Source organism: Thalia democratica, chromosome 6 (genome assembly GCF_965202585.1).
Source record: "Thalia democratica chromosome 6, ktThaDemo2.hap1.1, whole genome shotgun sequence".
Classification (NCBI taxonomy): Eukaryota; Metazoa; Chordata; class Thaliacea; order Salpida; family Salpidae; genus Thalia; species Thalia democratica.
Genome location: NC_139170.1, coordinates 28,692,708 through 28,718,666, shown reverse-complemented (window position 1 = coordinate 28,718,666; position 25,959 = coordinate 28,692,708). Strand labels below are relative to the sequence as shown.

General features: G+C 26.9%; 3 protein-coding genes across 3 annotated transcripts; all 3 read right to left on the bottom strand.

The window, feature by feature from the left end:
• LOC145839543 (diphthine methyl ester synthase-like) lies at positions 1-979 on the bottom strand. The gene has a single exon (XM_082947143.1). It carries the CDS (start codon positions 974-976, stop codon positions 161-163), a length of 816 nt encoding a protein of 271 aa, XP_082803269.1. The 5' UTR covers positions 977-979; the 3' UTR covers positions 1-160.
• Positions 980-1,541: 562 nt separating this feature from the next.
• Positions 1,542-3,665, bottom strand: LOC145839541 (alpha-L-iduronidase-like). Its single transcript, XM_082947141.1, has one exon. The coding sequence runs from the start codon at positions 3,643-3,645 to the stop codon at positions 1,762-1,764; it is 1,884 nt and encodes a 627-aa protein (XP_082803267.1). The 5' UTR covers positions 3,646-3,665; the 3' UTR covers positions 1,542-1,761.
• A 19,493-nt stretch (positions 3,666-23,158) lies between these two features.
• Positions 23,159-24,761, bottom strand: LOC145838928 (kelch domain-containing protein 1-like). Its single transcript, XM_082946548.1, has 3 exons — positions 24,386-24,761; positions 23,621-24,192; positions 23,159-23,399 (listed from the first exon to the last, which is right to left on the bottom strand). Exons 1-3 carry the CDS (start codon positions 24,759-24,761, stop codon positions 23,196-23,198), a joined length of 1,152 nt encoding a protein of 383 aa, XP_082802674.1. The 3' UTR covers positions 23,159-23,195.
• Positions 24,762-25,959: the final 1,198 nt, after the last annotated feature.

Sequence of the window (25,959 nt, the reverse complement as noted above, 5' to 3'; positions counted from 1 at the left end):
TTTACCTAGTAAAAAATTGCAATCAATTTATAAAAATATTCTCTAAGCAAAAAATTAATTATCTTAAAATAAAGTACAGCTAAAATTATTTTCTAAACGATTTCTTAATAACCTATGGATAAAAATATTAAGACTACTATTATTAAGGCACTTCAAACAATTAAGCAGAGTATTGTTTTAAAAAATCTTGCTCAAGATCGTGCATGTTCCCGCAGACGATCATCGAATGAAGAGGCCGTCCTAAGTCGCAATGGACCATTTCACTGAGCGGTGCCGACTTGATCATCTGGTCATCGCACCCCACCCTGCCCAGACCCACGCACATGGTGCTCGCTTTCAACAAGCATTCCTTGTTTTCCGACTGACGTTCCTCGACAATTTCCAAAAGCTGAGCGGCCGCCTGGGAAACTGTCTGGTAGCGCGGCGGTTCAAAAATTTTGTTTCCCTTCATCATGTTCTCAACGGACTGCTCCTTCACTTTGATGTCGAGCAGACACAAGGTGTGGAGACCCATCCGCAAGTTCTTCTCGATTTTGTCCAAGAAACTTTGCGGCTTCCAGTTTTCGTTCCAAAAAACAATGGACACCGTTTCACCAAAATGGTAAAGTTGCAAACCGCAGCAGCCAACAGCGTTCATTATTGAAGCGTTGTGCACGACTTTGTACGGGACTTTCATCTCAATTGCGCGCAAAACAAGATCAGAGTGAGTCGTTGCGCCAAAAGGGTCTCCGACAACCAAGAAAGCAATGTCGTGTTCCTTGGCTTCTTCCAGGAAGGAATCACATTTTTGCTCAACGTCTTCTCTGTCAGAAACGATGACTTCTCTTCCGTAAAACTTCTCTAAACCTTCTTTGCCGCACGACAGTATGGACGTGTACGCCTCGAGATAAACTTTGTGCGCTGACTTGACTATGTTCAGTCCCTTGACCGTGATGTCTTCTGGCTCTCCTAATCCGAGTCCAATGAGGTACAACATTGTGAAAAGACGTTTAATAATTAAAATAAATACAAGTTTGCTGTTGATTTTGAAAAATATTATAAACAACGTGATGTTTTAAATATCTACTTTTATATAGCTTACACTGTAACTACAGAGAAATGATTACTTAAACTTAACACATTCAATTTTACTAAAAATTTCACAGAAATTGTTTTAAATGCAACACTACATAATATGATGCTCTAAAATATTACTTCTAAAGTTATGTAAAGTGTAATAAATATGTTAAGTAAATATATAAAGCTTTGAAGTAGAATTATTAGATATTGACAATAAATAAACAAGTTCGTGATGTTACTCAACTTACTTGAAAATTAGAAATTCATAAAATTAGCATCTAAAAAAGATATAAGAGTTTAAATGGAAAAGTTGAACTAAATATGATTTTAAAATATATAAGCATAAACAAAACAGTTTTAAATATGATTTATGAAACTCGGAAAGTTTTGACATAAAGTAAATAAAAAAAACTTCTGTTTTACCCTTGTCATAAAATTTGAAGTTTATGCTTCAAAACTAAATGTAGATTTATTGCTTAAGTAGTTAACTAGTGGTACATTATTTAAGAACTGCAAAAAGTATTGATTAGATGTACAAAAGTGTTTAAATATAATTTTATGTGTTTTTATATACCTTAAGCAAAGCTTAAATAATTTCAGAAATGTACAAACAACAAAGTAAAAGTAATAAAAATACTATACTATTATTTTTGAAATAAAACACAATGATCTTTTTCAACCAACTCCACACCATAAGTTAAGTTAAGTGTAAATTTTAGTTGGGGAGTAAGGACTTGATCGACCAAACATATCTATAAACTTAACTCTATAGTAACCCTTTAATGCATTTAAGTGGTAATATGAGTTAAAGAGAACTGGGTATTTGTTAACTTTTTTGAAATATTTATTTTTCTGAGAGTATTCAACTTGGAATGATTTTATACATTTAGTCTTTAATAAATCATCACTCCATTTCAATAAAATTTGATTATTTGTTACATTAAAAATTTGCAATGAAGAAGGTCCTGATATAATACTATCAAAATACCAACATATTTGATGCATAACAATTTCAGGTAATAATATTCTACTTTTCAGTGTAAAAGATCCTTCAGAGTCTAGCTGTAAACTTTTTGGATTTCTGCAATTTATTTCTCCAGACTTGTGTAAGACTTCAAGCTGAGTTTTGTTAGGAAAAACAGGACTACCCATTTTTACCCATTCAATGTAGGGATTTGTTAGATAATTATTAAGATTACAAGTCATAAAAACAGCACTATTTAAACAACTTGCATGTTTAATATTGGTCTTTAGAATAGATCTAATATTGTATCTTACAGTAAAATAATCCTTTAATGTAGTGTTTTCAGCATTTGCAGAATTTACAAACAAACTTGCAATTTCAAAATCATTACAATCTTCACCTCTTACAGAAATTATACTGGTCAGATTTCTCTTAAAGTTTTTCTTTTGTCGAAATCTAATTTGAGATTTACCAAGTTTTGTCAACATTCCCATTACTAATAATGCAGGCTTTTTTATAAAATGTGAGTGGTTGTGAGCAGTATTGTTAATTTGAAACCGAGCATTTAGTGTTCTTTGGGTGAAAAAATGAGGGTAGAAGTTCAAAAAAGCATTATCGTTACTTAACAACTCATACTTAATTTTTGATTTTTTTTTTACAGCAAAGTAGTTTTGGTGTTCTATAACAGCTTTAGCAACCATTGTGGCATATCTAGCGTCTGCTCTCCATTGATGTGATTTATTCCAACCAACTAGCGGATCAGCTTCATCATTCACTACTGGTACATTTGAAAGGTTAGGATATTTATCAAAAATAGTTTTGAGAGTTAGTATCTCACTGTCTAAAATTTGTTCAGAGTTAGAGTTTCCTTTTTTGTGGATAGAAAGATAATCAAGACCACATTTTTCTAAAGTAACATTAGAGCAGTAATCAAGTAATGCCCAGCAGCGTTTTGAAAAAGAAGGTTTCCTACAAGATCCACCAGGTCCTCCAAAAACTAAACTTTTCTTCATCGATTTTAGAGTAGTAGAAATTGCTTTGAAATATTTTAAAAATCCACTTACAGTCATGGTGACATTGTCATAATTCTTATGATCTGGTTCATTCCATGTTTCAAACTTCCATTTTTTGATATAGCTATTTCCAAACTTTTCTTCATATCTAAGAACTATAGATTTCAGAAGTCTTTGTAACTCTAAAACGTCATTTTCATCATCAAAATTTTTTAAATGATTTGAAGGACTTCCCATAATTTCAAAACCAAATGCTAAATCGTTTTTATAAAAAAGGTCAACTAGCTCATCTAGCTTTTCAAAATTGTAACCTTTTCCAAGTGACCAAGAGACCATATCTAATAACCAGTGAATTCTAACTTGCTCTATTCCTCTATGTGGAGTAGAAGATAATAGCAACAAATTTTGTTTCATGTCATCAGAAAGAATAAAATTACTGACATCATTATCATTCTTCCCGTGATTTGGTGGACAGAATCCAGTGCTTTTCCAAAAGTGGTTTAAATTGGCTAAAGGCTCTCCAGATACATCAATTTCAAAATGAAAACTGTGTGACAGATGACAGAAAAAACCTAAAAGAACTAAAAACAGAATATTTTTTAACTTCATTTAATGATTTGTTCTTATAGTTTACTGAAGAGAAAATTATACACATTTGTGTTGTATTGCAAATAGCAAAAAACAATTTTACAATTTTTAAACCCAATTTTATACTTATTTAACATAAATATCTATTCAAAAAGTGTTTGTTGAATAATATTAAAAATTAAGTTTTATGCAAATTTTAGATATAAGATTTTGAAAAAAAAATTATAAAAAGTTACGTATACAATTTGATTTTTCTTATTTAAATATGCTTTTTTTTCCTTGTAATAAACTTTCAAAAGACTAATAAGTTTAATCTATTTAGTTTGATTTACACTAGTTTCACAGTGACCACTTTTTTTAAACTTGATAAAATGTTTAAGAACTACAAGTTTGCTTTCTGTGTAATGTAAATTTAAGACTAAAAATAGGAAGAGTGCTTTGCACTGTATTTTGTTGTTAAAAATTAGCATTCAGTAGTTATAAAGAGTAAAGTACAGAACCATTGTTACTTTTAGTAACAATTATGTTACTTGAGTTATTAAAATTCTATGTTACAAGTTTGAGTCAGCTGAGTTTTTAACCTGTGCTTACACATTTTTTTCTAAAATTCTAACTAGTTTGAACTAAAGTGTACCAACCCTGCATACTGACCTTAAACATACTAAGCCTCTGCTTAAATGAAGACTTTTACTAAATTTGCTTAACATCAATTTTAAACTGAAACTAGGTGACAAGAATTTTTACATGGTTACTACTTAGTTTTTAAGTGCTCATGTTCAAACAGCCCATGAAGTACTTTTTCAACTAACTAGCTTAAGTATGAATTTAAAAACACCAGATGATGTTTTATTTATTACCTAGGTATTAAATGTTAAATGTGAAAAGTAAGGAATAGTGAATAAAGTCATTGGTTTCAAATTTTCCAAAGTGTTATTTATAAGCTATTAATCTTAGCTCTCTTAGATTCAACAAGTTTTATTAAAAGCTTTTGCCTAAAAACGGTTTAATTTACAGATTATTATCAACTTAGTACCATATTAGTTCCAATTTTTAAATAACTAAAAACACTTAATATTATTAATTAATTTAATATTGTTTGTTTCATGGCTCATCAAAGTTACCACTCTTTAAAGCAAAAGAGATAGCCTGATTTTTTTTTCATTTGTGTAGTAAAAAATATTTATAAAATTTTAAGTAAATCTTACACACTAAAAACTTAAATACAACACAAAAATACTTTATATCTAGAAGAAAAACATAAAGGTTATACTAGCATAAAAGTTTCAAGTATAGCCTGAATTCTGCACAAAAACTTTAATAAAAGCCTGAGTATTTAAAATGGACTGTAATTTTTTTACATTTTTTTTTCCTGTGTTTTATGTTGCAAAATGACTTCTTCCTTAGCTTTGTAGTTTAGAAGAAATATTTTCAATTAAAAAATCTTAAAATGTTATCTTTTACCAAAATATTCAAATAGTGGCCTTTTTTTCAATTTCAGTAAACTTATTAAACTTTAAAAATTGATTGACTCATATTTTTTTTTATTTAAACTAAACAGATAAAACCATAGAATATACATAGCTTCATCAAAAAAAATCACTGAAAAAGTTAAGATTAAGACTACACTTTAATAACAAGTTTGCAAAGAAGTTTACAAAGTATTTTGCAATATAATGTCAGAAAAACTATACAAAAACATTTATAAATAAAGTTATTTTTATAATAATAACTACTAAAAAATTTAATCTTATATTATTTTGGTATTAAACACACCACATATCAAAGATTTATTTTTAATAAATAAAAAAAAATACTTCAATATATCTAGTAATATTAATCTGTTTTATACCACATAAATTTTAAATACTTTATTTTAGTGTTAAATAAACTTTTCAAAATCATTAAAAATTAGGTTTTGAAACGAAGTTGGTTATAAATGTCAAAATATTTCAACAACTTGTGTAAACAAACCCTGATTTGTTCTTAATATTGCCTTAATTTTACTAAATTAAGGCTCAAAACTAATTCTTATTTGAAAGGAAAATCGTAATTTAATAATACAGTAAAAAAACTTAATGACTTTTTTTTTCAAAATTTCAAATTTTCAAATGTATGAACTATGTTGATAATAAAACTAATTGAGCCCGATTTGGCCAAACGCCTGTATTTAAGTAGTGATTATATTATACAGAGTAAATTGAGAATGCTTTTAAACTGTGAAACACATTGTCACATTAGTTAGTTTTCTGTAAAATTATATTAAATTAATGTATATTAACAAGGTTGCAACTTTTCAGTCAAAAAACTGTCCTGAGTGACCACAAACTGTCTTGAGTCATCCTGAGTATTTAAACCTTAAAATTTTTAAAAATCAACTTTTTCAACAAAATTGGTTAAAGAATAACAAAATATAGCAAATAAATAAACTAAACCTCACTCAAAGTCTATAAAAAAAAATGTCCTGATTTTTTAAAAAGGTCTCAAATTTTGTTTGTGTTTTATGAAAAAGAACAATAAATATCTAGTAGTAGGGGTAGGCAGTACAGCACATTTTTTTGGTCATATTGTAATACTCAAATAAGTACATATGATTTGGATGTGTATTTGGTTCATTAAGAAGAATCTGAAGAAAAATAAATAAATTCAAAAAAACTTAGCCACCCAAAAAAACTAATTTCAACCCCACAAATCACATATTTTCGATTTTTTGACTTAAACAGTAATAAAATCACTTATACATATCCTAGACTTATAATTTATATCTTAAATGAAAGCTTATAGATATACGCATAAATTAAAGACATTTCAACTGCTTTTGTTGTATTATGATGTCATTATTACAATAAATATGCAAATTTTGTCTGTAAAATTGTATTTTTTTTTTGTATAAAAAGCAAATTCTTCTGGAATTTTACTTTTAGTTTTTTGATTTAGAATATAAAATGTGTCAAGTCCGCTAGGCAGAAAAGTGTTACTGATGTAATGTCATTTCAATTACGCGTTGGTATATATTAAAAATACATTTTAAATCATTTTCCATTATTAGAAATTATGATTATTGAGAACACCTGTCTAAGAGTAAAAGATCTAGACTTATATATCATAAAAGTGCATATAAATTTATTAAAATTAGTGTAATTTTATTCATAAAATTTAAGAATTTTTGTTTAATTAAACAATAAAAGTTTATCTGTATTAATTTTCTTTTAGCTTTAAGTATGTTTTTGTTTTCAAATTACTATTAGTTAAAGATTATAAAGTATTGTATAACTAAATAAATTAAAACTTAATTTGTTAGGTTGTTCAAATGTTTTAATTCTCTAATTTCAAAGATTTTATCTTTTTTTTTAATTTTTTTTTAAATCATAGCAGTTAATTGTTATTGTATTTACTTTTATAATATGCTCTATATAATTATGATTTCTAATAACGGAGAGTGATTTAAAATGTATTTTGTATATATCAACATGCAATTGAAATGACATTACATCAGTAATATCTTTCTGCCTAGCTGACTTGACACATTTTATATTCTAAATCAAAAAGCTAAAGTAAAATAGCAGAAGAATTTGCTTTTTATTTAAAAAAAAAAAGTACTATTTAATAGACAAAATTTGCATATTTAGTGTAACATTGACATCATAATACAACAAAAGCAGTTAAAATTTCTTTAATTTATGTCTATAATAATAAGCTTTTATTCAAAATATAAATTATAAGTCTAGGACATGTAAATACTTTTTTTCTCTTTAAGTAGAAAAATCAAAAAGTATGTAATTTTTGGGGTTGAAATCAGTTTTTGGGGCAGCTACTTTTTTTTTTACAAAATTATAGTTTTTTTTAGATTCTTGTTAACTAACCAAAAACACATCCTAATCATATGTACTTATTTGAATTTTAGAATATGACCAAAAAAATGTGCTGTACTCCCTTCCCCTATATTTTACAGACAAACTTTGGATTTTTATGATGATTATGACGTCATAATACTTCAAAAGCATTTGAAAGGTTTTTAGATGTATGCCTTTAATTATAAGCTTTCATTTAAGATATAAATTATAAGTCTAAGATATGTATAAGTGATTTTATTACCGTTTAAGTCAAAAAATCAAAAAATATGTGATTTTTGGGGTTTACTATCATTTCTCACTCCCTATCATTTCTAACCCAATCATTTCTAACCCGATCACTTCTAACCTGATCATTTTTAACCTGATCACTTCTAACCCAATCACTTCTAACCCAATAACTTCTAACCCAATCACTTCTAACCCAATCACTTCTAACCCAATCACTTCTAACCCAATCATTTCTAACCTGATCACTTCTAACCTGATCACTTCTAACCTGATCACTTCTAACCCGATCATTTCTAACCAGATCAATTCTAACCCGATCACTTTTCACCCGAACACTTCTAACCTGCCCACTTCTAACCCAATCATTTCTAACAATATCATTTCTAACCCGATCGTTTCTAATCTGATCTAACCCAACAACTCGATCTGTATTAATATGTTAATTTATTATTGTTTCAAAAAAATGATTTGTTTTAAAAAAAACTAATCTCAACAAAGTTGTTTTTTTACTGAAATCTAGTTTATTTTGTTAAAATAAAACTTAATGTTCAAATAAATATAGTTTAAAACCTAATTCCACATTTAAACTGAAAGATAATTTTGACTGCATACATTATTTTAAATTTTATTATTTCAAAGGTTTCAAAAAACACAAAAGCTGTAGATTATTTAGCGATCATAAATATGAGTTATAAATATAAGTTATCAGATTAGTTTGTATAACTTGAAACTTATAATAAGATAATAAAAATTGTTTGTATTGTGAAACATACTATATAAGTTTAAATTTTAATGAAGAAAAAACTCAAAACATTTATAGAAATTTAAAGGTGAAAAAAAATACCGAGAATAAAGTCAATCACTTCAAGCTGGCTTTACTGTAATGAATAAAAAGTAAATATGTTGTGTGTAATAATAGTCTGAAAAAATAGTTTATTAAAGTAAACAAAGAGCTTAAATGAGTTTTTATAAGCTTTTCCTCCTAGTTATACTTAATAACTAATTTGTTATTCTGTTTCAAAATGTTTTTTTTTAGTTCTAATATTGTTTTTACTTATGTTATTTCAACTCTTTATAAAAAATGAAATTTTAAAGATATATTTATTAACTAAAGTACTAATTTAAGTAATAATTGAAACATTTTGTATAACATATTAATTAAAGTTAAAGTTTTGAAGAAGATTACCTAGGCGAGATTTAATTACCCTCTGACTTGTTATAAAAATAAACTTTTCTGGACTAAGTATGTGAAATCAAGATCAATGTAACATACTTTTGCGGTTTGTTATACAATATAACTGTTTAAATACCTAGGTTATACCTAAAAATCCAGCTTTTCCACTTAATATAACAAAAGTATTTAATATCTATTAATGTTTGCTTGAATTTTATTATCTTAATAAATGAAAGTTGTAGAACAATTTATATAAGTTATTGTGATGAAACTTAATTCTAATCTTTTATAAAACATTAATACATTAGTCAGAAATAGTACTACATTTACGTCAGACTTGCAACGCAACCAACGTGTTTTTTGACGACCGTAATATAAAGTTTTTGTATTATACCTGTATAGCTTTGTTTTTAAAAATTTGCTTATGTTAAAATTATTATAATTATGTGAATTACAATAAGATTTATCTTTTATACAGTTATAACTGCTTACTTTGAAATCCTACAAAGAAGAGTTCAAAATATTGTATAGTAAACAGTTTAGTAAATTGTATATGGTTAACGAAAAACGTCTGTTAAAGAAGTCTAAAAAAACAAAAAAGTATGAAATAATGAAAATAAATTGAAATTATGTGTAGGATAAAAATTAAAAATTGCTGTAATAAAAAAAAAATTAAAATTATTTTATGTTAATACTAAAATCAAAATTTATACAAAAAATATTGTATACCTAACACATTAAAATCCTTATGTTTTATAGTAACTAAAAATTAAAAATAATTTTATTATTTTAATAATTTTATTACGATTCTTTTGTTTTTGCAACATACCCAGATAAAAAAATATAATTTAGTATAATGGGTTAGATGAATCAGGCTTGAAGTGATAGGGTTAGAAGTGATCGGGTTTGAAGTGATTGGGTTAGAAGTGGTCGGGTTAGAAATGATCAGGTTAGAAATGATTGGGTTAGAAATGAATGAACCTGAACAAAACACAAAGCTGAAAGTATATAAAGGAATCTGTTTTCAGACAACCCATTTCTACAGTTCAAATTTATTCATTAAAGTCCTATGATTTATATTTTATTTTTAAAAGGATCTTAATTTTTTTCAGCAATTTTACTACTGTTTTTCATAGTTGTGACAGATATTTTATAGTTTAGGGAGAGTAACCTAGGTTTTTAATGAAGCAGTTACCATCTCAAGAGTATAACATTCAATCTATAAGCACTACAAGCAGCAAGCTCCCACCTAAAAACTACCCACTTTAAATATCTAGATTACAGATACCTGTCAGACTACTCAGCTTTATTTTATCTTTTTAACCAAAAAGTTTTACCAAAACTATACAAAACTGAAGCTTTACAATTTTTTCTGCATATGTGTCTTTCATGTGTTTCAAACTTGCACATCCAACTCAGAGAGTTTTCAAAGCCATCATTAGGACCCCTACACCACCAGGCAACACATATTTGTTTAAGATATGTACCCTTGGTGCAGTATAAACACTACAACAACCCACTACAAACAAATGAAGATTATCTTTTATTTTAGGAAAGCATATTTTACTTAATAATTTATTATTTTAGAGGTACTTTTTGACATTATTAGCAGGGCTACTAATTCATAAAAATAACTAATAAAATTATTATAAAAAATACAAGAAAAAAAATAATAATAATTGAAAAGAAAAAAGCTACAAACTGAGGGTAAGGGGTAACAGTGATAGTAAAAATAAAAAATAAAACATAAACAATAACTAAGAAGAAAAAAAATAATAATAATAAGTTACTAACCAAGGGTAAGGGTTAGGGGTAACAGTGATAAAAAAAAAATAATAAAATACTTAAATTGATAAAAAAACAAAATTAAAAGTTAAAACTAACTTTGATAATAATTCTAAATTATTACCCCTATAAAAAGTTGAATATAATGTCAAAAAGTAACTCTGGAACTGATAAATTTAATAAGTAAAATAAATTTTCCTAAAATAGAAGGTAACCCAATTTAATATGTGAGATATTATAATGTAACTCCTACTCATAGTTGCCATAGATCAAGCTGAGAAAAATTTCCTGACTTTTAACTAAAATTTTCCTGACTTTTCTAAATCTAAACTCAAGTTAAACTTATTCTAAAATACATAATCACTAATCTAAAATACTTAAAACTATATAAATATTCGAAGCTTATTTTTATACCGGTTAAAACAACAGTTTTTTTGAAGAATTCAATCATCTAACTTTCATTACATCACTTAAACCATCTGTGTATGATTGATGTATTTGCAATAAACAGCTCTATCAGCAAAATACTTGTATTTTCTAACTTGATGCAGTTTTATTTTGTATGCATACATTTAATCTTTAATTTTTTTTGTGGATTTAATAGTTTCTCATTTCATACTGTTTTCAAGCAGAGCTTTGTTAATACTTAATCTAGTTCGACCTCAGCCTGGTCATTGTGCAACACAAATAGAAGTTGCAACAACTTTCCGAGAGAAGATTTGGCAGGAAATTTTAATGTTTCAAAATAGAACTGGTCCAAACAATCTTCCTTTTGCTTTAAGCTCTTGAACTTTAATGCATTCATTGGACAATTTACCAAAGTTCTAAATTGTTCAATGCTAGTATCACCTTTAGAGTTGTAGCACATTTTTTACTATGGAAAGGAGTGCACAATGTTGGCAAAACGCTTAACAACGCTTAACTGTGACTCCTAATTTTTCTAGGCTATGCGAATTTAGGCATGACATATTTTTTACAAATGTACTTCCAATAGCCATTCTGCTCCGGAGATTTTCAACCGCTTTTATAACAAATAATCAGGGTTCGTGCACAAAGTTTTTTTATTTAGCCTGACTGAGACCAATTTAGCCTGACATTTTTTTAAGTAAGGAAAATCCCCTTTAGAAGTCATATTAGGTGTTGGGAGGTCTTGATTAGTACTATTGTAGTCTCCGACTTCAACCAGCTTTATCTATAAAATATTTTGAGCTTTAAAAATCTGCTGAAAGCAACTCATAGCTTAGTTACAACTCAATAAAATAAGACTAAATTGTGAAAAAGGTGATTGACCTCCATCTCCTATGCCCTTAACATAACAATATATGTGATAAGTTTTAAAATACGTGTTATATATAATCTATTACTAGTGTAAAAAATTAATATATATTACTTAACACAATTTTTCAATTTAATTAAGCACTAAGTACACAAATTTTTAAACAGAAGATTTATAATAAAACAACATGCATTGTCGTGTTTTAATAAAATTTAAAATGAAATACTTACAAGAGTATTAAAATAAGTAAAAAATATTTATAATAGTATTTTAGCTAGTACTTAAAATTGATACATAATTATAAATCCTAAACTCTAAATAAATACAGTGATTGTTGATGTCATATCAGATTTAAAAAGCTTACAATTAAATCAAAAAAATTCTTGTACAGAAAAATGAATTGCACCTAAAATTTGTACTCCCACAAAACTTAGTACTTATATCTTAAAGCTGAGTTTTAGTGTTGTGAATATCTCTAATAACTTTAAACAAACAGTAAAATATATGAATAAACTGCTAAGATTTTTAATCTAAAAAGTATTTGGTATAAAGCCTTTAAATTAGAAATTTAAAACAGTTTAACCAATTAAGCTCTGAAAAACATAGCTGATGTAAACAAATTCAAACAAACAGCTAAGTTGTTGAACTAAACTGTAATGTTTAAACTGTATTTTTTTACAAATTTTCATAATTATGAAGTATATAATCTACTCAAAACAAAATATTGAATATTCTTAAAAATGTTTCAGAGATTCAACAAAAGGTTTTAAGCATTTATTTTTACAAATACTGACTGATTTTGAATTTATTAACTAAATATTTAATTAGAAATAAATTCACATCTCAATTTTATCTTAAAAAGATTTCTCAATTCTTTTTAATCATAAATTTTCAAGCATTTGAACTGAGAAAAACTGAGATTCTCAAGTTTTTAAGTAACAAAAAATCTGATTTAGCCAGAGGTTTTCCAAATATTTTCAAAAAAACTGATTTAGCCTGACTTAGCCTGATTTAGCCTGACTCCACAAACCCTGAATAATCTATATTTTTTGTTGAAATTTAAGACCTTTTGTTCTTCAACTAGGTCTTTTTTCCTCAAATTTGCAAGCAAATTGGTTGCAGCACAACCAAGATCAAGGGCAGATTTTAGAGAAGCTTGATTTTATAATCCAACCTTGAATAACTGGTTAAGCTGAGGTTCATAACTATCATGTCGTTCATAATGATGCACAGCAATTTAATTACCAAGAACGAAATGTCCTCATGCATTAAGGCAACAACAGGCTGGGTATTCTGGTACAATGTCAAAATAAGAGATATCACATAACTAAAGAAATGCAAGAAAATTTTTGTGTATATACCACAGTTTCACTATGGAAGTGTTCTTGCCATAGATCATCAATACTAAAGAGCATAAAAAAACTTCTTGTTCAAGCATGGTTGCCACTGATCAAGCTGAAAAAAATTTCCTGACTTTTACTGACTTTTTCCTGACTTTGTACCAAAATTTTCCTGACTTTTCTAAATCAAACTCTTAAATTAAACTTATTATAAAATACATAATCTAACACTTGAAACTATATAAAGCTTTCAATCTAACTTTAATACAGGCTAAAAACAACAGTTTTTTGCTGAATTCTATCATAAAACTTCCAGTACATCACTTAAACCATCTGTGTAAGATTGATGTTTGTAATAAACAGCTCTATCAGCAAAATACTTATATTATTACCTTTTAACACAGCTTGTCTGAAAAAAGACACACTTTTTTAGCATTTCCTAGAATAAGTGTATCTAGATAAACAAACGACATATAAGGAACTTTTACAATTAAAACCTTAAATCAATAAGGAACTTTGACAACTCAAACCTTATGACAATAACAAACTTTTACAGTTAAAACATTAAAACAATAAAGAACTTAATCAAATACTATTTTTTTAAAGGTATGTACTAAAATTTATTTTCTCCGTTTTTTTAATAGCACTTCAACCTCTTCATCTAATAAAGATATGGTTTCCTTCATCTGGTCTGCATTCCGCTTCAGTATACACATTAACTTGTTACATAAAATACTAAACTAACTGCTTAGTTATAAAGAACTCAATTGTTTACTTAAACAAAAAACACTTTGAATCTAAAGTTATGCTAAATAAACTTTTGTGTATATATCACAGTTTCACTATGGAAGTGTCCTTGCTACAGATCATCAATACTAAAAAGCTTACAAAATCTGCTTGTTCAAGTAGGGTACTTGTTTAATATGTTAATAGAAAATTTTTGCAGTTTTATAAAGAATATTTTACTAATTTATACCAGATGAAGGTATTAGAAATAAAATCAAATATTTTTGTTAATTTCTAGGAAAATTTTGGAATATTTTTCTGACTTTAAAGGAGTTTTAATTATTTTTTACCATTTGAAGGCAAGGAATTTTGTAAATTTAAACTGACAAAATCTGACTTTTTCTTAAATTTTATCAAATTTCCTGACTTTTCCTGACTATTTTTCAAAACCCCCCATTTTTTCCTGACTTTTCCTGACTTTTGTCATTTTTTAAAATTTTTCCTGACTTTTCCTGACCGAGTGGCAGCCCTGTTCAAGTAGGGTAGTTGGTCAATATTTTAATAGAAAAATTTTGCAGTTTTACAAAGGATATTTTAGGAATTTATGCCAAATGAAGGCATTGGAAATTAAATAATTTTGAAAACTTCTAGGAAAATTTTGCAATTTTAGTCTGACTTTAAAGGATTTTTGTTAAATTTTTTTTCTATTTGAATGTTTTGGAAAACAAGGAATTTTTAATCTGACAAAATCTGACTTTTTTTTTTATATTTAGTAAAATTTCCTGACTATCCTGACTTTTTTCAAAAACCCCCATTTTTCCTGTATTTTTTTTCTTTTTTTTTAGTTTTTCCTGACGGTGTGGCAACCCTGCCTACTGCTAAAAAAGTTTTACTGCATTTATTATGTATACTATTCTTTAGTATATGAGTGCATTTAAAATTTAAATATTATAAAAGAGCTTTTAATATTTTAAATCTATAAGGCATTTTCAAAATACTATAGTGTTTAACAGTCTAACTATTAGTTAGCAGTTAATTTATCAGGGCTAAAAAATGATAAAAATTTTAAGTAATAAAGAAAAATCATACTTTGAAATATATCTTAATATTTAGTATTAAAATCTGTAAGTCATTTTCAAAATACTACATTTAATAGTCTAACTCAATGGCCCGCAAACATATTTTTATCATAACTGGGATAAATCCCACAAAAGGTAAAACTGCAACCCGCCCACCAACAAGAAAACTTAGCTCGCTAGAAAAAGCTCCGAAATTTACTCTAGATATTTGGCAGTTTGAAATTAAAAAGATTAAAAAATATCAGGTATAACGGACAGGATACTTAAAACGTATTTTGGGCCGTGGCGTCGCGTGGTCTTTTTTTAGGGGGTGCTGCAGATTGACATTGTCAAATTACAAAATTCCCTAGTTTGAAACATTTAGATTAAAATCATAAACGTAATCAAAGAATTAGCAAATTTTTAGAAAAAAAGATTGAACAAATTTGTTTAATTAAAAAAATAAAATTAAACTAAAATAAATAAATAAAAACATATATCTCATACCTTTGTATATCATCACCCTTTCTTAACAACCTTTTTTTATGTCCATATAAGTTTTTGAATTTGCACAATTACAAACTTACTGACTTAATTTTATGAAATGTCTAAATAGTTAAAAAAAAACATGCAAGTAACTTAAAAAACCAGGTTGCCCCTGCTCGAGTTACCCATGCTCGAGTTGCTCCTGCTCGAGTTGCCCATGCTCGAGTTGCTCCTGCTCGAGATGCCTCTGCTCGAGTTGTTCCTGCTTGAGTTGTTGCTGCTCGAATTTTTCCTGCTGGAGTTGCTCCTGCTCAAACTTTTCTTGCTCGAGTTGCTCCTGCTCAAGTTGCCTCTGCTTGAGTATTTCCTCCTCCAGTTTCTTCTGCTCGAGTTCAACTTGTCTTACTGGTCTCGCGTTCTAGTAAGTTTTCATGATTTAATTCAGTTGGTGCTGCAAGTTCATGCAGCTCCAGAGTTTAAGTTTTCAAAATTTTTTGTATGGAAAACTTGTAAAGATTTAAGATGTAGCTGACACAGATTGAGCTTGCAGCTCCAATTTTACTAACATTTTGAACATCAAATATAAAAATTAAAAAAATAAATAGTTTAACAGGGAATTTAACGACGTTCATGTACACATTTTGCTGTACTTTTTGTATAATTTCATGATTACATAACTTTCTTATATTTTAAGGTAGTTTATAATTTTTTATATCACTTTAAAACTAAATTCTTTAGCTTTAAAGTAAAGTTACTTTGACATAGTTTAGGATTGTACAGCTGAAGCAGTAGGCCGTCTAAAGCAGCGTGTTTAAAGGCTTAAACTCTAAAATAAAAATAAAATATTTTTTTAGGTGGAGCTTCACCTCCAGCGTTCCATCCCTAGCGACGCCCCTGATATTAGGTATTCCAGGGTCAATTATTAAGAGTAAACAAGTTCTTGTTGTAACTAAAATTACAACTGCAGCCCGCAATCATTTTTATTTTTTAAACTTGTCCACGACAACCAAAGATTAAAAAAAAAACTGTTTAATAAGAAAATATTTTTAATGAAAGTTTTTAGCACAACTAGCAATAGGGTTTAAGAACAGAGTGGATTTAGACCGTTTTTTTGTCAAAAAATATAACTTATAATATTTTTAAAAGCTATTTTTTTTTTTAATTGTGTAAAAACTTAAATAATTAATAACCTATGGTGTTTTAGCAATTCATAAACTTTAAAGGTCTTGTTTAGTTAAAGATCAAGTAGTAGTTTCCGTGGGGGTACTTAATAGTTTAATTTAAGTGAGTTTGTATCAACTCCAATCAAATTGTCTTAACACATACAAAAGTTTGTAACCAAAGCTTTAAATTTAAAAGTATTAATTTGGTATAGTTACACTTATTTCTCTTTAGCGTTTCTTAACTTACCACAGCTTTTCAATACTTTTTTTCGATTTTGATGTAAAAACAAATTTAGAAATTGTAAAAAAATAAGCACATACTTGTAAGTAAGTGCTATAGTATAAGTATTTTAAGCTCAAACATAGATTACAAACGATACATCTGCGAATGTTTTTTAAATTGAAGTTTGGAAAATATAACTTTCTTGTGCTTTAAAAAAGTTAAATAAGTATTATTTTAACAAAACCTTTCTATCTTGTTTTTTTTTTTGCAATTTTAATCAGTGTGGATAAAAAACTTGCTAGACTCTTTTTTTTGTTTAAAAATTTATTTGACTTGTGTAAATAAAATATTAGGAATTTTTTTATGGTATTGTTATTACTTTTACTGACTACTTTATACTACTGACTACTACTTACTTTTACTATTTTTTTTAAACACAGTACTATTATTATAACACTGGTAAAGGAAACGGCAAGTTACAGCCTGCTGGTCAAAATTGCGATATGTTTTAGCTGAAAATCATATTTAAAAAAAAAAAAAGTTTTAGTAGTATAAACATACAATTGGTCTTTTAGTTTTAAAAATGTTCCTTATTAGTGCTCTATAACTGCTTATTTTCTATTATTATGGTGTGAAAAAAGTACTTTATTATAAGTTAATAAATAATTTCAAAATAACTGCGGCCTCTTAAATACTCTATCTACTCAGTGCAGCCCACGAGAAAGCTAAAATAGAATAATTGGTTTGCAACTTATAAAAGGCTGCCGACCCCTGGACTAAATATTAGTTAAAAATTGGTTTATCAGGGCTTCAATATAGTACCAGAAACGAAATAAATTGAAGAGTACACTTTATATAAGATAAAACAATAATACAAAATCAAAAAATAAAAAATTTGTGTAAATTTTTTTTTGAGATTTTGCAAATACTTTTAAGACAGAAGTCTATAGTTTTTAGACGTATTGTTAGGCTAGATTTGAAAATATCGCGGTATGCCATAAATTTTACATAAAAAAAAAGATTAGCCAGAAGTTTATGATAATTCAGAAATAATTAACGTTAATGCTCTTTTATTATTCTTTTATTTTTTTTTATGTTTTTTTATAAAAAAGTAATTTAAGCCATTAAAAAATCTATAACATAAATAAAACTATAACACATGGTTTACAGTTTTATCTATAGAAGTTATGTTTTATCTATATTTAAATAACTTTTTTTAATAGATTAGTAAGAAAATTATCAAAATCATTTTGTTATCATTTATAATATTCAATAGATTACAAATGAAAAATATAAAAACATTCCTTTAAAACAAATATATTTAAAAAAATGTTTTTATTTATTTTTTATTTAAATTTATCTGGTTGTTTAGTTTTAGTTTCTTCTTTTTATTTATCAACAACTATAAAATATAAATCTAACTTTTACTACATGATACTAAATTTTCAATTTATTTTTTAAGTCTGAGTTTCAGCAAAATAAAAATTTTATGTATCAAGGGTCGGCAGCCTTTTATAAGAAACAGGTCAAGTTAAGTCAAAAAAAAATGTTTAGTCTTTGTAAAAAGCGGAAAGTTCTTCGTGGGCTACAGTTTTTAGAAAGATTAAACTTTTAAAAATATAAATTTGTAACAAAAATTTTTTTAATGAAATATACACAGATATGCAACATAGTTTACTCACAAGCAAAAAATAGAAAACTAGTAAACTTTTATCCCAAGTCTTTTTAAGTTATTTTTGCTCGCAGGTCACATTTAAGCACTTTGCCAATTCCTGATACAGATGGTCAGTTATTGCGTTGCTTCCCTCATTTCTCTTCTTCACAGCATTTCTCAAGGTAAATTTCTAAAGACTATGCTATTGTGACCTCAATGAAAAGTACCATCAAAAATTTTCTTATACTTCTAAAAAGACGAAAAAACCTCTCACAAAATCTTTACAGAATAAAATTTTTTGTTGAAGATTTGAAATCAAGAATGATTTTTTCACCAAAAACTTTTTCTAATCGGACTTTTGTTGACATTAAGAAAAACTAAAGGTACGCACGCAAAGTGCTGAGCAGTCATTATTAAAGGAGAGAAAAAATATTTTTTTACTTGTGGTTTGGGCTGCAGTCTCGTAATCTCGAAAACTACCTTTAATTTTCCTTCGACAGCAGGCTAAACTCAAGACAGATCTCTATATTAATTTGTTTCAATTTTTGAAGAAATCAAAGTACATTACAAAGATAAAACTTTTATCTTTAAAAAAATTTAGTACCATTCAAAACCTCAATAAAAACTAAAACCTTTGTACTACGTAGTTTTTGTAGATATTTGACTAAGGATATATGTACTTTTGCATTGCCTTTTCTGACTCTAGTCATTAGAGTCTGTGTATATTTTGTTGCGGCTTTTGTCAAAAACAAAGTTTAGTTGTTGTAGATAGGCGTCAAAAGAAAACGAGATTCACTTTTGCACTAACTTTATTTAGCCTCATTTTAATTATTTTATAAAGTTACTTGATTTTTTTGAATAAGTTTTGATCAGTAAATGTTTTAATTTTAAGTAGATAAATTGAAATTGTACTATTATTAATTTTGAGTAACTAAAGTTACAAAAGTAAAATCCGTGCAAAAGCGACTTCGTACAAAACTGACCCGTCCTTCTTTCTATCGTTCGACAAGTGTTGAGGCTTTAAAAACATATTCTTTTGATAGAATGGGCTAGAAAACACCAATAAAAAACTTTTTAATTAGTTAATAAAATCAGGAGAGAACTCTAATAAAAGAAAATCACATACATACCAAGTAATTTAAATTTATTCTTAGTTATATTTTTTGTTCTTTTTAATTTATGTTTTGATTTTTTATCTATTAAATTGTTTTTACTATTCAAAGTATTTGATGGTTTATTAAGTAGTGAATTATCTAAGCACATGTGGGTTAATCTGTTAAGAGTATGTTTAAGTTTTTGTAAACGTTAAGAAACCAGTTCTATTTTTTAGTTAAAATATTCGATTTTGATCCCATTTTTTTAAAAGATGATCATATTTTAGCTGCAGTTAGTAGTCTACATTACCTAAAATTTCATATTTTTTCACACTATAATTTACTGGAGAAGAAAATTAGATGCCTATAAATATAGTCAGTAGACCTGGTGTTTAAAAATACCTTTCGGTAATTCAGCTACATGCTACAGTAAAACAACAGTTTTGTTACCATAGGTAAAACTTTTTTATGAACAATTCAGCTTTATTTTTTAATGCCATAGCTTTATTATATTATTACTTACTTTTTAATAAGTTAAAAGTAAAATATAAATTCTTAAACATACTTTTTTTTTAACTTCAAATTTATTTATTCATTTTTTTTAATCATACAAAAGGTTAAATTATTGATAAACTTTAAAATTAAAAACATTTTAGATTGAAACTTTAACTTTTAACGTAGAGTTCAATATATGTTTTATGTGTATAATGTTAGATACTATTATACAAAAATTCTTTTTACTTTTTTGGATACCTATTTTTTTAGAAAAATGTTTAATGTTGTAAAGTTTAATAAGTGGAAGCCGGGCCAAATGCAGCCCAAAACAAAAATTTGCGTCCCGAGTTATAATCTAAAGCTAACAACTATTTTATTTTTTTTAACAATAAAAAAAAAACCTGCTAAAAGAGTACAAAATACTCTTATTTTGACAACTATAACTTAATAGTGCTTTATTAATGCATATTTCTAGTTAAAATATTGTTTTTTTTTTAATAACGATAGTTTTTCTTTAATTAACGGCGGCACGTAGAAGACTTTTTCATACAATGCGACTAATTTTATTTATAAAAATTAGCCTGATAGTTTTAAATTCTACTGACCCCTGATTTAGTGTGTAAACAATTCTTTCGTTCAGAATAACTTGAGCACAATTTTTAAAAAACTTGTAGGTCACTGAATTTATATATATATTATTATAATATCTTGTATTATCAGGGTTGCTACTCGTTTTTCAAAAATTTTTCCAGGTTTTTCAAAGTACACACTTTTGGGTCTATTTTTAGTTTAAAGTTAATTTTAATGTAAAAAACTGTGTTAAATAGTAAAAAAATTGAAAAGATACTGTAAAGCTACTTTAAGCTGAACTTGTTGAAATTCTAGGTTTTTTTCAAAATTTCTCAAATTCCAGGTTTTTTTTTTTGCCTAAATTGTCAAACTCCAGGTTTTTCCAGGTAAAGTGACAACCCTGTATTATATTAATAAGAATAAAGACTTTAAAAAAATTAATGAAGAAAAGAACATACTTATAAGTTAAAAACTATCTAAAAATACATAAACCTGAGTTTTTTAAATAACTAAGAAGTTTTAAGCCAGCCTAATTAAAACTTGAGTATCCCTTCAATTTCTTCAAATATTTTAATGATTGTGTGGTAACTAATAAATAGTTACTTTACAACAAAATAACAGTTTACAAAGCTAGTTTTCTGTTTTAAATGTATGCACAAAATAAAACTTTATCTTCTTCATTTCAATTGCTGACCATTAATAAAAATATTATTTAAAATTCTGTCATTATACTATACTACCTAAATATTAAAAATTTTCATTGAAGTTATAGTTTGCACTGATGAAATATGTGATAAATTAAGCTTACGCCATACTACAAAAAATTGTAAAAAGCTTTAAAAAAATTCAGCTAGCCAACTAATTAAGTTATATATAATTTGGTAATAAGTAATAAATTTAACGATATTTGAGTTTTTCAGATGTTAAAAAACTATCGATTTTTTTTTAATAATAATAAGTATGTTTTACTTATACAATATATAGGATATTTTTTTACATTAGACAACAGTACATTTGTATAAATTTACAACATTAAATAACTAGCAAACTTTTAATTATGAAAATATACTTTGAATAAAAAAAAATTCAAATAAAGTACTCTAATACAAAGCAGAGTTTGTTTAACATTTTTTTTACAACATTGTAATTAGATATTAAGAATTAAATCAATCTTACTTAGTGTTAAAAATTTTCATTAGTAAAAAGTTTAATAGTAATATAAAAACATTATTAAGAAAAACTGTAGTATTTATGACATACAACTAGGTTCATAAAATTTTGGGTACATAATTTTAAAAATATTTTTGAAACCATCGCATCCATAGCAATGTCAAAAAATATGAATAATTAAATTTTTTACTATATCAAATATATATTTGCACCAAAACAAAAAATAAATTAGTAATATACCAATTTAATTTCTTATTCAAGAATTATAAAACAACTTTACAAGACTATTGGAATATAAAGTTTATGACAAAAACTACCGACTAAACTTGAACTAATTTAAAAGTTATAAAAAGAAGTTTGGAAGATGCTTAAACACAACTTGCTTTAAGTTTAAAAAAAAAAGTTAAAAATTCATAAACGCCTTAAATATTTTTTAAGTAAGTTAACCGTTAAGAATTTTCAAAATCTAAATAAATAAATGTTTTAAGATAAACAGAAGTTTAAATTTTAGATGTATTTCAATTTGTTGTACCTTACAGTTTTCATGAAAAGTGTAAATTTAATTAAAGAAAAATCATAAATTATAGAATTTCTTCAAAACTAAAATTTAAATGTTTTTATTAATTTCAGACAGAAAAAGAAACAAAATTAAAATTTATGAAGCAAAATATGTAGTTGTGGTAGTACTAAATTCATTTCTAACAACTTAAGTATTTTGATAGTAAACTAATTTTGTTACAAAAGTATATATCATTAAATATAAGCCTTACTGCAAAAATGTAATTTGAAACTTTATAAAAATAAAACTAATAGTTTTGCTTGTCTATACTTATTTAAGTAATTTTCATAATATATTATATGTTTATAGCTTTACCAAAAATTTAAAACTATAATTATACATATCTAAAAATTGTACATTTACTACTTTTCTTTTTTATATTGAGTGAAATAAGGTATATTAAATTTTAAAGTGACTAATGTAGAGATAAAATGTTACAAAGGAAATTTTTTACCATAAAGTTTAGAAAAAGTATTTAAGATAAAAAGTTTAGTTACTTAAAAAATAAACAATATGCATATATATATATATACTCATATAACAAATATGATTCAAATAAAATAAAGTGAGTTTGAAACATGAACTTCCTAGACAACTTTATAATTACAGCTATATTATATATAGTAAATTAACTCAACAAATAACTAACTTTCCTACTAAACTCCTATAAAAGCCACTCATTTAACAATTTTTTTTATAAAATTTCAGCATGAATTTTTTTAGTTATCTTCTGCTTTTTCTTCTTCTTCAAGAACACCACCTTGTGTTAAACTTTTTGCTTGAAGTTTCCAAATTGCAGATGAAAATTTTTGGCACGAGCCTTCCTGAAAATCATAGCTGCCTCCAACTAAGACTACTTCATCTTCTCCAATCAGTTCCATTGAATGACTAGAAACTCCGTTTGGTTTCAAGTCAGAACAAACCTTGACGAAAAAAAATATTTATATTAATGAATATAACTACTAAAAGTTTTAAAAATAAAGTTTATTTAAAATAGTATGAATTACATTAAAATGTATTTAAAAACAACATTAAAATAAATTTTTACTAACTTAGTTTGTGTTACTAAAGATTAATAAAATACAAAATACAGTTTCAACTCCAGTGAAAATTAGATTTTAAAAACAAAATCATTAAAACATACCTCAGGTAAAAGCCATGTGCTTATAGACAGGTCCAACACATGCAAGTGGTCAGAGTGCTTGTTGTCCTGGTTTAGGCCGCCAAAAGCAACCAGGCGGTCTTCTCCCACACAAACTAGCTGGGAATAAGAGCAGGGGTCTGGGGCGCATCCCTTTGTTTTCAACTGTGCCCACTCTCCATTTTCAAACCTCCAAATGTCATTCTGCCTCTCCTTTTCACCACGGCCACCAAAAACATACAACCTGACCTTTCCTTCTGAACTTTTCATGGCAGCCATGGAATGAGCAGCCCGAGGTGTGATACCTCCTGACTTCAACAGCTTCCAATTTTTGCCATCGAATTCAAAGAGCTCTGAGCTCCACTCAAACTCCATGGCAACCTGGGTGTTTGTAACATCATCTTCCTCTGGTTCATCTTCCCACTCATCTTCTCCCTCTTCCGTGACAACAGGAAGAGTTTCTGGATTTAAAGAAGCAGGGCTTGGATTCTGTTTTGGTTGGAACCCGCCAAACAAGTATATTTTGCCATCAATGTTGCACATTGATGCCTTGTCTCTTGCACTTGGAATTTGTCCTAAAAAAAGTGATGCATTTAAGAAAACAATTTTGTCTGTGTATTATTTAATTTCTTTTTCAAATGATTAATCTTAAATTATGTTTATTTTATCATATAAGCTATAAAAAAAAGAAATGAGTTTCAAATTAGATTAATTCCACAGTTAGTACCATAAAAAAAAGATTGTACACATTAAAGACATTTTTCTAACCTTCACATTTTACTTCATGCCACTTGTTTTCTTTCATATCAAATCTCCACACATCTCCCAGCCAACCCACTTCCTGGTTAAGTCCACCAAACATGTACAAATTTCCATTCAACTCAGCCATGGAAGCCCCACTTCTCTTCCTTGGTGAAAAACTCTCCTTGTCCTCCACCTTGCTCCAAGATCCTTTTTGGGATTCATAAATGTACATTGAGTTGGATTCTTCTATGTCCTCAGTCACTCCACCGAACATGAATACTTTAGAGCTGACACGGGTGGAGCATTGGCCTTCTCTTGGGGTGTATGGCAAGTTGTTGTCACTTTTTGACCAGTAAGCTTTTATGTCATTTGGTACTGGTGTTGAACTTTGGTTACCCATTTTTAATACTTGTTTATAAGCTAAAACTCTAATTAACAATATTGTTGTAAGTTAAATGTAGTAATATTTTTTTAAGCATTTCAAACCATTTAATTAGTTTAAATAAAAGAACTATCTAAAATCAAAAAAATATAAAAGGATTACCAATAGTTAAAATTAAATAATTTAGATCCTTATTGTAAATTTTTCTACAAATAATTTTCAAACATGTTTGAGCTAAAAAGTAGCAAGCATCAGATTAAGCTTAAGTTTTCGGAACACTGTATTAAAGTGAATTAGTAATGTTTTATACTCATATTTATTGTTCTATTACATAAATACTATTAACATGTATTTTATTTTTATTTAAATTTGGGATGTTACTATCTAATTCAACTAATATTTTTTTAATTAAAAAAATAGGAGTACATACTAAAAAAAATAAAGTCAACCAAAGATAAAAAACTTCAACAATTAAGGCCTTTTGCAGACCACAAAAAGTTAGATGAGAATAGTTTTTATTTAGCATAATTATTTTAGTCTTTTACTGTCACATAAACACAAATTACTATTCAAAATAATTATTTGTACAATTTTTAATGTGGTTTAATAAAAAACACAATTTATTAAAACAATTAAGTTGCTAAGTTGAACATACAGTATTACTAGTAACAGGGTTGCTCCTCTTTGAATCAAAAAAAAGCTTGAATGACAAAAAACTATGCTAGCTGTGTATAACCTAGCTTAAGTCAGCCCAAGCTTATGAACCGATCATAAAAGTCTAGTGAACTCAAAATGCAATCAATTTTAAGCCACTGTTTACACTAAAATCTAATAAATTTACTTTAAACTATGATTAATTACCTCAAAATGGCACAACAACAAAATAAAGACTTATTAAAAACAAATAAAAAACACTGACATTCAGGAAAAATGTAACTAGACTGAGTTTTGCAGAATTAAGTCAAACATACCTGAATCAGCCAAATTTTGCAAAAATGTTCAAACTAGCCAGAGCTTTTCTAAACTAAAGTTTAATTTTTTTAAACTTGTCTAAGCTATCACAAGTAGCTGTAGTGTTTGGCAACAGTGTTATAATATTTTTTAGGCTAAATATAAAACCCAGGAAAACAAGTGTTTTTTTACAACTAAAAAAACTATTAAGAGAACCTCAGTGATTTTATTTTGTAAAATTGTTATAACCCAGTGATATGGAAAT

Coding starts and splice junctions, on each gene's coding strand:
- LOC145838928 (XM_082946548.1), bottom strand. CDS start 24,761: ATGGGTAACCAAAGTTCAACACCAGTACCAAATGACATAAAAGCTTAC. Junction 24,193..24,385: donor GCATGAAGTAAAATGTGAAG/GTTAGAAAAATG, acceptor CACTTTTTTTAG/GACAAATTCCAAGTGCAAGA. Junction 23,400..23,620: donor GCACATGGCTTTTACCTGAG/GTATGTTTTAAT, acceptor TTTTTCGTCAAG/GTTTGTTCTGACTTGAAACC.
- LOC145839543 (XM_082947143.1), bottom strand. CDS start 976: ATGTTGTACCTCATTGGACTCGGATTAGGAGAGCCAGAAGACATCACG.
- LOC145839541 (XM_082947141.1), bottom strand. CDS start 3,645: ATGAAGTTAAAAAATATTCTGTTTTTAGTTCTTTTAGGTTTTTTCTGT.